This window comes from Eriocheir sinensis, chromosome 20 (assembly GCF_024679095.1).
Source record: "Eriocheir sinensis breed Jianghai 21 chromosome 20, ASM2467909v1, whole genome shotgun sequence".
In the NCBI taxonomy this organism is placed as follows: Eukaryota; Metazoa; Arthropoda; class Malacostraca; order Decapoda; family Varunidae; genus Eriocheir; species Eriocheir sinensis.
Window position 1 is genome coordinate 17254471 of NC_066528.1, and position 12191 is coordinate 17266661.

Genomic DNA, 12191 nt, shown 5'->3' on the forward strand with positions numbered 1-12191 from the left:
TGAAAATGTCGAGAATTGGTTAAGAACACTAACAAGATCAATAGAAGGAAGTAAGGATAGAAAAGGAGAAATATGAGATAATGTGTTTCTGAGAGATTGACAGATTGATTGGTGTATTCCGTCATGGTGTCACAACTACTATCGTCAAGCACTAAAAAACTCTATAAAATGTTGTTGTGGATGTAATTGGCCTCGAAATAACCCTGAATAGAGGAAGAATTGTATGAGATAATGTGTTTTGAAAGAGTGAGGGAGAGGGAGGAAGGGTGAAAATGCCGAGAATTGCTTAAGAACACAAACAGGACCAATAGAAGGAAGGAGGAAGGAAGGACAGAAAAGGAGAAATATAAGATAATGTGTTTCTGAGAGATAGATTGATTGGGGCATTCCATCACAGTGTCACAACTTCTATGGTCAAGCATTAAAATAACTGTATAAAATGTTCTTGTGGATGTCATTGGCCTTGAACTAACCCCACATAGGAAAGGAGGTAAATGAGGTGATGTGTTTTGAGGGAGAGCGAACATGTTGACAATTGCTCCAGATTCATGTTCTTTTTGGTTATGTAAAGAGAACACTGTATGAGGTAGTGTTTTGAGAGGGAGAGGATGAATAAGAGAACTGCTTAAGAACACAGTGACATGATCAGTCCCTACATTGAGAGGGAGAGGGAGAATGAAAGGTTGTATGAAGAACACTTACAGAATCACACTGCTTATTCATGTTAAGTTCTTTTTGGTCATATAAAGAGAACACTGTATGAGGTAGTGTTTTGAGAGAGGGTGAATAAGAGAACTGCTTAAGAACACAGTGACATGATCAGTCCCTATATTCAGAGAGGGAGAGGGAGAAAGAGAGGTTATATGAAGAACACTTACAGAATCAATGCCTATTAGATTCAGACATGAGATTAATGACACTACTTCATGTTATATTTAATTGTGCTCATCTGTCTTTCTAACTGACATTCCTTTGATATCAATATGCATCTATCACTAGTATTTGATTGCTTGCTACTAATACCTTTACATATAAATATTTTGCGATTTTAAAACTATCACCAGTACTTTAGACATCCACTTACTGATAACACAACACTAAATTGGTCATATAACTATACTTTTAACATGAGAAACCAACAGTAATGATTTCTAGTGAACAAAAGCCTCAAGTTCATTCCTTCCGAGCACACACAAGCAAGGAGACGCCCAGATCACGTACCTGTCCCCCATCGAAGCAGAATATGCCCACATCCTTCCCGTGGTGGATGTGGTTACGCCTCATGATGGGGTTGGCGTAATCCTTGACCCATATGCCGGCCAGTGCGTTGCGACTGATCTCGTTGTCCTCGTAATGGCCCTGCGCTCGGTCCTTGATGATAAGCCCCACGTTCTCGCAGTCGCTGATCTCACAGTGGCGTATCCCTGGCTCGGCTCCCGGCCCACTCACACACACAGCCGCCCCCACTGGAAGAGGCAGAGAAGTGAGCAAGGGAACGTGTGCCACTTGGGTGAAGGGGAGAAGTGTGAGGGAGAAAATGAACATAAGAAAGCACCTGTGTTATAATGTGTGTGTGTGTGTGTGTACTGAGGTGTGTTTGTAAATGAGATATAGAGATGATAGAAGTGCAAATAAACAGTTAAATGATACACTGATTCCACCCCATTCTCTGTCCTGGCTAATAATGAGTATAATAATAATAATAACAATCACCCACCCACCCACCCACACACACACACACACACCCTCTCTCACATACACACACAGACACAACCCCTCTCACACACACACACACACACACCCTCTCTCACATACACACACAGACACAACCCCTCTCACACACACACACACACACACACAACACAGACACACACCCCTCTCGCACACACACACAAAAGCAACTTGAATGGGGGGTTTCAGGGTAACTGAGGAGGATCTCTCACAGTGGGACACGCTGCGAATGATGCAGTGCTCTATCGTCGGGGAGCAGTTTTCCTGGATTTCAAGGGCGTAGAGTTTGAGGTGCGGGACAGGCTCGGTGCAGCTGGGCGGGGAGAACTTGATGGTGACGTAGCCGAGGTAAGCCTTCTGTGCGCCCTCCATGAAGAGCACCGTTGAGTCGCTCTCCTGCTCCAGTATGACGTTCTCCGCAACATTGCCTGATGGGAGAAAGACGTTATGTGAGGCTCAGGAAGAAGTATGGCTGTAGTTTGTTATTAGGAAAGAGGGCAGAAGATGGAGATGGAGGAGACCAAGAAGAAGAAAAAAGGAGAAGTTGAAGAAAATAAAGAGGAGATGAAGAAGCAGAAGCCCCAACCCTCTCCAGCCTCCTTCCTTTCTCCTTTCCTTCTTCCCACCCCCACCTCCACCTACCCCAGTATTCCCCCTTTCCTTCTTCTCTCTCTCTCCAATTGCCTTGGATGCAGATTTCCTACAAGTAGACATCACCAAGCTACAGGAGTGGAGCAATAAGTGGCTGCTACAATTCAGTGAAGACAAATGTAAAGTCCTGCAGCTTGGAAGGGAATATCCAGCATACCAATACCACATGGGAAACACTCCACTATCCACCACTGAGGCAAAGAATGACGTGAGAGTATATGTTGCCAGGCTACCAGTGAAGGCGAAATCCATGCCAATCGCAGCGGACGGGTTACAGACACACGCACACAAACTAAATGAGGCTCAAGGAGATGGGCTGTAGTTTTATCTATGGGAAAGGAGGCAGCTCTATGGCGGGAACACACACACACACACACACACACACACAAAAAAAATAAAAAAATAAATAAATAAATAAATAAATAAAAATACCGCAGTCCATGAGAAGATGGTGAAAATGCAAATAAATCTAAACAATGTATAAAACTCATGTTCAAGTAAAATTTAAGTTACCTGGCGCTGCCCCAATGAGGGAGATGTTGGTCTCTATGACGAGGCGGCTCCGGTACACCCCTGAGTGGATCAGCACGAGGGGCCGCTCCGTGTCATCACAGTATTCAAAGGCCGCCTGGATGGTCTCGAAGTAAGCCACGGATCGCCCAACCTCCTGGGGGAAATACAGACACTCTTTATTTTTTGTTTTACAGCAAAAGTGGGAGACTAATAGATCTTTCAACCCCATACAGGAAAATAAGGCCATCAAACAAAGAGAAGAAGTAGAAGAAAAAGAAGAGGAAGGTGCAGAAGAAGAGAGAAAGGGAAGAAGAAAGGAAAAAGGTGGGAGACTAATAGATCTTTCAACCCCATACAGGAAAACAAGGCCATCAAACAAAGAGAAGAAGTAGAAGAAAAAGAAGAGGAAGATGCAGAAGAAGAGAGAAAGGGAAGAAGAAAGAAAAAAGGTGGGAGACTAATAGATCTTTCAACCCCATACAGGAAAATAAGGCCATCAAACAAAGAGAAGAAGTAGAAGAAAAAGAAGAGGAAGGTGCAGAAGAAGAGAGAAAGGGAAGAGGAAAGAAAAAAGAACATGAAGAAGAAAAGGAAAAGGAAGAAGACAATGAAGGAGGAAGGGAAACAGAAGAAAAAGATGCAAGAAAAGGGAGAAAAAGATGAAGAAGATAAAAGCAGAAGAAAAATAAACAGAAGAGGAGATGGAGTTGAAGCAGCCTGAACCCTTTCCCAGACTCCCTCCCATTCTCCTTTCCTTCTTCCCTCCTTCCAACCTGCCCCAGCCTTCCCCCCTTTCCTTCTCTCCCTCTTCCCCACCACAACACCCCAACACCCACCTTGCTGCCTTGCTTGTGGTAGTCCTCTCTAACATGAACGCCGTGGTAGAGCTGCTTGAAGCTTTCCTTCCAGGGGTTCTCATAATCACAGTCCTCTGGCTGGACAAAGTCAAACTTGCATGGTGAAGGGTTGAAGAGCGGAAGGTCATACTCATAAAGACCTTGATACAGATTTTTCCTGCAGAAGGGGAAGATGGAGTTAGGTTTGCTCACTCATAGCAGATTGTTTGTCGAATTAGTATTTATTAGTGGTTAGGGGGATAGTTTGGCTTTATCTTGTTCGTTTCTCTTCTCCTGTTCTTTTAAAATATGCCGCTGGGTGAAATAAAACGTTTATTATTATTATTTTTGAGTAAATTTTTGGGACTGGGTTAGTTTGGAGTGCTGGATTTTCAGAACTGAGTCGATGTGTGACAAATAATAAAATGGACATAAAATCAAAAAAACTAACTAACTATGCCTTGAAAAATGGGTAAAAAAAGTGAGATCAGCCACGTTACTGTTACCAAAGCCTATCATAACATTTAAACAAGCAGACATATTACAAACTCAGTCCTAAAAAGTTACATAAAAATTCAGCATAACCAAATCACCACTCTTTGAAAAACGTGCTAAACATGACAATTCAGCCACAATATTCTTGCTAAAGACTTAAAAATCAGGCATCATTATTGACACGGTAGCTGCGGGGATCAGGTTTCTTAATGGTCCCTCCAAGCAAGAAAAATGAGAAAAAATCACCCCTCACACAAACCATTTCATAATATATATCAAAGCATTTCTGATCATATTATGTATCATCTATTTTTGGGGGGTTTATATCATGGCACAAATTTAGCCTGTCACTGCTACATGGTAAAGCCACAAATTTGGCCCGTCGCTGCTACACGGTAAAGCCACAAATTTGGCCTGTCGCTGCTACACGGTAAAGCCACAAATTTGGCCCATCGCTGCTACACGGTAAAGCCACAAATTTGGCCCATCACTGCTACATGGTAAAGCCACAAATTTGGCCCATCGCTGCTACACGGTAAAGCCACAAATTTGGCCTGTCACTGCTACATGGTAAAGCCACAAATTTGGCCCATCGCTGCTACACGGTAAAGCCACAAATTTGGCCCATCGCTGCTACACGGTAAAGCCACAAATTTGGCCCATCGCTACACGGTAAAGCCACAAATTTGGCCCATCGCTGCTACACGGTAAAGCCACAAATTTGGCCCATCGCTGCTACACGGTAAAGCCACAAATTTGGCCCATCGCTGCTACACGGTAAAGCCACAAATTTGGCCCATCGCTGCCACACGGTAAAGCCACAAATTTGGCCAGTCGCTGCTACATGGTAAAGCCACAAATTTGGCCAGTCGCTGCTACATGGTAATTAATTGTCACTGCTACACGGTAAAGCCACAAATTTGGCCCATCGCTGCTACATGGTAAAGCCACAAATTTGACCCATCGCTGCTACACGGTAAAGCCATAAATTTAGCCCATCGCTGCTACCGGGTTAAAACAGAAAGATGTAGACCAGTATTACATTATCACTCAGGAGGAAGACCAAATAAAGGCAACTTACCATAGTTCATTGTCATTAGCTATTGTGTAGAAGCGTTTACAGACTTGTGCTACGTGACACAGGTCCCTCTCATACAGGTAAGAAAAAATGGTGAGTAGCACCTCGTCAGGAAGTTCATACAAGAGGTAATGTGCCGCAGGACTACAACCCAACCCTGAAACGAAGACCACGGATTAGACGATGACACAACAACGGGTTAATTATATGATGGGAGATAAAAGTTAGTCAAAAACATGAAATAAGGTAAAGAAATGTAAGTTACGTTGAAGTTATACATATGGTGATAAATGTAAATACAAATAAAAGATAAAACATAAATTTAAGCTTAAAAAATATACTTGCTTCTCTTCTTTTTATTCAATGTCCTTATTTTCTTTCCCTAATGGAGTTGGACAAGAAGGTAAAATGTAAATACAATAAAATAAAAGATACACAAAATCAGATAAAATTAAGTTGTTGGGAGACAAGAGAAAATAAAAGTAAATAAATAAATAATAAATCTCTTTTTGTTTAGTCCTTTTTTTCCCTTTAGAGGTCGAATGGGGATTAAAAAAATAGACAATAAAAATTAAAGCTATGGAAAATCAGATAAAATTATAATTAAAAAAATCTCTTCCTTTTGTTTACTATCCTTATCTTCCCTTATGGGGTTTGGCAAGGCAGACAAAACTAAGCTAAAAGAAAGGAAGATAAAATGTTTGACAGGGCAGATGAAATTAAGCTACTGGGAGACAGATAAGGAAAGTTAAAAAATAAATCTTCCTTTTGTTAACTGTCCTTATTTTCCCTTATGGGTTTGGCAGGGCAGACAAAATTAATCTAAAAGAAAAGAAAAAGAGCGTTTGGCCGGGCAGGTAAATTAGGCTACTGGGAGCACAATACAAAAGTTAAAAAAGTAAATCTCTTCCTTTTGTTTACTGTCCTTATTTTCCCTTATGGGTTTGGCAGGACAGACAAAATTAATCTAAAAGAAAAGAAAAAGTGTTTGACCGGGCAGGTAAATTAGGCTACTGGGAGCACGATACAAAAGTTAAAAAAGTAAATCTCTTCCTTTTGTTTACTGTTCTTGTTTTCATTTACGGACTTTGCCAGAACAGATAAAGTTATGCTACAAGAAAAGAAAAAGGTAAAATGTTCGACAGGACTGATGAAGTTAAGCTAAAAAGACAGAAAATTAAGCTACAGAAAATTTAATCTCGTCTGTTTACTTTACAAAGGCACAAACACACAAGTGAACCTTAACCACAATGATTTCTGGAATGCTGAACGTGGTAAGGAAAAATTGAGGCTTGAAATACTGCAACTTGTGGGAGAAAAGTCTTACTGGGTACTTGCTTTTACATCGGGTGCTCTGTTTAGGAAAGCGCTTGAAGGTAGTTAGTGATTCGCTCTCACTATTTCCCTATGATAACCTACAAATACTAGACACACTCTGCATGAGGGAAAATATTAAGAGGGAGAGTGTATCCAGAGTAAGGAGGAAGCCTAGGATCAGAGGCCACAGACTACACACTGCTGGTCCTGTGTGCTAGGGTCAAACCATTTCAAATAGTCTGTTTGGGCGTTGGATTCTGCGGGTCTTTTCCTCCCCTCTGCTCTGCCACACAGTCCCAACACCTATCCCTTCCTCTCATATGTTACCTATCGATAACATATGAGAGGAAAATTCGGTGTTGGGACTGTGGCAAAGAAGAGGGGAGGAAAGGACCCACGGAATCCAATGCCCAAACGGACTATTTGAAATGGTTGGACTATCGACACAATCTGTATGAAGGCAAATATTAAGAGAAAGTGGATCTGCAGTAAGGAGGAAGCCTAGGATCAGAGGCCACAGACTACACACTGCTGGTCCTGTGTGCTAGGGTCAAACCATTTTAAATAGTCCGTTTGGGCGTTGGATTCTGCGGGTCCTTCCTTCCCTCTGCTCTGCCACACAGTCTCAACACCTATCCCTTCCTCTCATATGTTACCTATCGATAACATATGAGAGGAGAAATCGTTGTTGGAACTGTGAGGCAAAGAACAGGGGAGGAAAGGACCCACGGAATCCAATGCCCAAACAGACTATTTGAAATGGTTGGACTATAGACACAATCTGCATGAAGGCAAATATTAAGAGAAAGTGGATCTGCAGTAAGGAGGAAGCCTAGGATCAGAGGCCACAGACTACACACTGCTGGTCCTGTGCTGGTGGTGGTGGTGGTGCTGGTAGCCTGGCGCCCCAACACGACACACACGCCTCTCTCACCTGTGGAAGAATCCCCCGTGAAGTAAGTTCTGCGAGGACGTTTGCGTGTGGGCAGCATGGAGGGGCAGTAGGCGGTGGCGGCGGTGATGGCGGCCGTGGGCGACAGCACCGGGGTGGAGCTGGTGGCGGCCGTGGGCAGCCCTGCGGTGGCCGCCGTGACGCAGGCCGGGGAGGCGGTGGTGGGGGACGCCGTCACGGTGGCCGCCGCCGCTGCTGCTGCTGCCGCCGCGGCCATCTTGAAGTTGGTGATGATGAGGTTGTGGGACTTGCGGCGGAGGTGGTAGGGCGGGTGGTGGTGGTGCATGGCGGAGGTACCGGCACTGCTGGCGTCCGCAGCCCCGCCCACCAGCCCAAACATGTCCAGCTCCCCGCTTGGCATGATGGGGACCTCACACTTCTCCTCTGGGGGGGCGGAAGAGGAACAAAGGTTTAGGACAGACTCCACAAACTACATTTTCACTTCTTGTAACAGTTCCTCCTCATATACACACAATAATTACCATGACTAGAGGACATCGCCGCTGCCAATATCAAATTCCCTATTACTGGTTGACCTAAGCATCAATCCTGCAGCAGAGCCATTATAATATTCCTTTTCCATTTTATATAAGAGAAGTCAGGAAATGAATCTCACTAATAACTAAAAATTGGCACATCTTGGAGTAGTGAATGATTTAGGGATTTTCTGTAAGTTCCTAAAGCTGTTTGTACCCCCAGAACATCATGATTCCCTCCCTCCTCTGAAAATGAAAAAGACAGTGACAAAGGGTTAAGTTTGGCAGGGAAATTTGGAGAGTTAAAAACAGACTATGATAAATGGATAGAGATGACTTTGAAGAAACAGTTTGTCAGGGAATTCTGGAGAAGAGAGGAAGTTACTTAGAGGATAAAGATAGATATTTCCTGCAGCGGTGAAAGAAGGAAAAGAAGAAAAGAAGCAGAAGAATATTAAGGAGATGCATAAGTAAAAGATGAAGAAGAAAACAAGTAGCAGAAGAAAGAGTAGAAGAAGCAGAAGAAAAAGAAGCAGAAACAATAGGAGAAAGAAGAAAGAAAACGCAAAGAAAAAATGTAGAAGCAGAAGAAAAAACATAGATGCAGAAGAAGAAAAAGAAGTGGAAGATGAAGAAGAACAGGAAGAAAAAAAGACAAAGATGACCCATAACCCACACATCAAAAGCTATACTAACAAATAGAAACAACAAGAAGTACCATTTGTTTACTCTCCTTACTGATACAGAAGAAGAAAAAGAAGTAGAAGATGAAGAAGACAAAGAAGATGACCCGTTACCCACACATCAAAAGCTATACAACAAATAGAAACAACAAGCAGAAGTACCATTTGTTTACTCTCCACACTGAACCCAACCCCAAAACACAATCTTAAGTTAACAACCATCAGGGTACAATGTGTTTTTCCTGCTGGCTATCTTATCTTTCCTTCCATGAGATATTAAAGATTATGTAGCAAAGAATAAATCTGAGCTAGAAAACCATAAACTCTCACTACCTCCAATGTTCCTGATGCAAGAGTGGAAATTCTCGCATTGGCTGATGAAGAAGCTCGTCAGATATGAAAAACAAAAACAATGAGGAAAGCTTTGGTACCAGAGCTGTAGGGTCAACCTTTTTCTGCTAATATAGTGACTTGTAACCTTTTATTTTTTGCATTTGGTAGTTAACTGGTGCCTAAGAAAGCTTGTCAAATATGAATAAGAACAATAAAGTGGTTTGGTCACATGGAGCAAATGGAGGAGAGTAAGATGATCAGAAGGGAGGGAATGTTAGAGGACGACCTTCAGTGAAATGGAGAGATAGGGTGCAGGAGTGTGTTAGGGAGAGGGGTGAAAGATCCTTGAGAAACTTTGAGTAGGCAAGGAGGGAGTGTATGAATAGAGATGGAAACTCTTCTGCCGCGGCCGTCCCCTGGTGGGAGCTCCAAGGAGTAGGCGTCGATGAAATGGATGAATGAGAACAACAGGAAAACGCTGGTACCAGAGCCCTCGAGTCAACCATTTCCTGCTAATAAAGTGACTTGCAATCTCTTAAGTATTTTGTATTTGATAATTAACTAATGCCTAAGAATGCTTGTCAAAATATAAATAACAAAAACAATTGGAATAACTTTGGTACCAGAGCCATAGAGTCAACCATTTCCTGCTAATATAGTGACTTGCAATCCCTTAAGTATTTTGTATTTGGTAGCTAACTAATGCCTGAGAATGCTTGTCAAAATATGAATAACAAAAACAATTGGAATAACGTTGGTACCAGAGCCCTCGAGTCAACCATTTCCTGCTAATATAGTGACTTGCAATCCCTTAAGTATTTTGTATTTGGTAGTTAACTAATGCCTGAGAATGCTTGTCAAAATATAAATAACAAAAACAATTGGAATAACGTTGGTACCAGAGCCCTCGAGTCAACCATTTCCTGCTTATATAGTGACTTGTAATCTCTTAAGTATTTTGTATTTGGTAGTTAACTAATGCCTAAGAAAGCTTGTCAAAATATAAATAACAAAAACAATTGGAATAACGTAGGTACCAGAGCCCTCGAGTCAACCATTTCCTGCTTATATAGTGACTTGTAATCTCTTAAGTATTTTGTATTTGGTAGCTAACTAATGCCAAAGAAAGCTTGTCAAAATATAAATAACAAAAACAATTGGAATAACTTTGGTACCAGAGCCATAGAGTCAACCATTTCCTGCTTATATAGTGACTTGTAATCTCTTAAGTATTTTGTATTTGGTAGCTAACTAATGCCTGAGAATGCTTGTCAAAATATGAATAACAAAAACAATTGGAATAACGTTGGTACCAGAGCCCTCGAGTCAACCATTTCCTGCTTATATAGTGACTTGTAATCTCTTAAGTATTTTGTATTTGGTAGTTAACTAATGCCTAAGAAAGCTTGTCAAAATATAAATAACAAAAACAATTGGAATAACGCTGGTACCAGAGCCCTCAAGTCAACCCTTTTTCTGCTTATATAGTGACTTGCAACCCTATATTTTTTTGTATTTGGTAGCCAACTAATGCCTAAGAAAGCTTGTCAAAATATAAATAACAAAAACAATTGGAATAACGTTGGTACCAGAGCCCTAGTCAACCTTTTTCTGCTTATATAGTGACTTGCAACCCTATATTTTTTTGTATTTGGTAGCCAACTAATGCCTAAGAAAGCTTGTCAAAATATAAATAACAAAAACAATTGGAATAACGTTGGTACCAGAGCCATAGTCAACCTTTTTCTGCTTATATAGTGACTTGCAACCCTATATATTTTTTGTATTTGGTAGCTAACTAATGCCTAAGATTGCTTGTCAAAATATAAATAACAAAAACAATTGGATTAACTTTGGTACCAGAGCCATAGTCAACCTTTTTCTGCTTATATAGTGACTTGCAACCCTATATATTTTTTGTATTTGGTAGCTAACTAATGCCTAAGATTGCTTGTCAAAATATAAATAACAAAAACAATTGGATTAACTTTGGTACCAGAGCCATAGTCAACCTTTTTCTGCTTTTATAGTGACTTGTAATCCTTTATTCTTTTAGACTTATCATGCATCCTGTATTTGATAACTTTCCCTCCCACATGATAGTCACATTTTGGCTTATTTTTCCTTATATACGTTTGGGGTTTATATATGACATCTTTTCCTCCATCAGGACTTCTAGAGGCTTTTTCCTGCAAGTTTGGGGTTTACATTTGACATTTTGCTCAATCTCTTCCCCTCAGTACTGGTAGAGGCTTTTTCCTGCAAGTTTGAGGTTTACATTTGACATTTTTTGCTCAATCTCTTCCCCCCTCAGCACTTGTAGAGGCTTTTTCCTACAAGTCTGGGGTTTACATGTGACATCTTTCCCTCCATCTCTTCCCCCCATCAGGACTTCTAGAGGCTTTTCCTTCATCTTTGAGGTTTATATGTGGCGTGAAAAACAAAACAGCGACAGGAAAGAAAGTTACATTAATAAGAGTGGAGGAACAAACAGATCCACAAACTATATTTCCGATTCTAACAACATTCCCTCATTGGCCCCATCAGGAATTTGAAGTCACATCACACTCCGGCGGCTGCAGAGGCTAGACCAGCAGGAGTGAGTGGTGGTATGCAAAACATTATCACACACAGCAAGACTAAATCACAACTGTTTGAGATGTTTAGATTCGGGCATGACATCAACACAACGTCTGAGCTTCTGCGACGCTCCCATTTCAAACATTAAATTGCTACTATTGAAATTCCTTTTGCTTAAGTGTTTGGTATTGATCTAGCAGGTGTGGAATTAGATGAAACCACATAGAAGAAAATATAACAGAGTGACTATCAGGAAACGAAAAAAAACAAGACTGGATATCAGAAGAGGAAAAAAAGGACAAAAAGTTAATATCATGAGGAAATAAAAGGAAGACAGTGAATATTAGGAAAGAATACAAAAAGACAAGCAAGCGATTATTAAAGAGAAAAGCAAAAGGAAAAACAGTGAATATTAGAAGAGAATACAAGACAAGCAAGTGATTATTATAGAGAAAAACAAAAGGAAAATCTGTGAATATTAGAGGAAAATAGAAACAAGACAGTAGAGGAAAAATAAGGCAAAGAAAGTTAATATTATGTGCATTT

The 12191-nt window shown here is 41.1% G+C and overlaps 1 protein-coding gene across 1 annotated transcript in view; it reads right to left on the bottom strand.

Annotated features, from left to right (window-relative positions):
- Positions 1-12191, bottom strand: part of LOC127001289 (F-box only protein 11-like) — a 29773-nt gene that overhangs the window by 10746 nt on the left and 6836 nt on the right. Inside the window, 6 exon segments of the mRNA XM_050865671.1 lie at positions 1222-1466; positions 1944-2159; positions 2896-3049; positions 3732-3909; positions 5308-5461; positions 7556-7957. Of these exon segments, the coding sequence (XP_050721628.1) occupies positions 1222-1466; positions 1944-2159; positions 2896-3049; positions 3732-3909; positions 5308-5461; positions 7556-7957 (1349 nt within the window).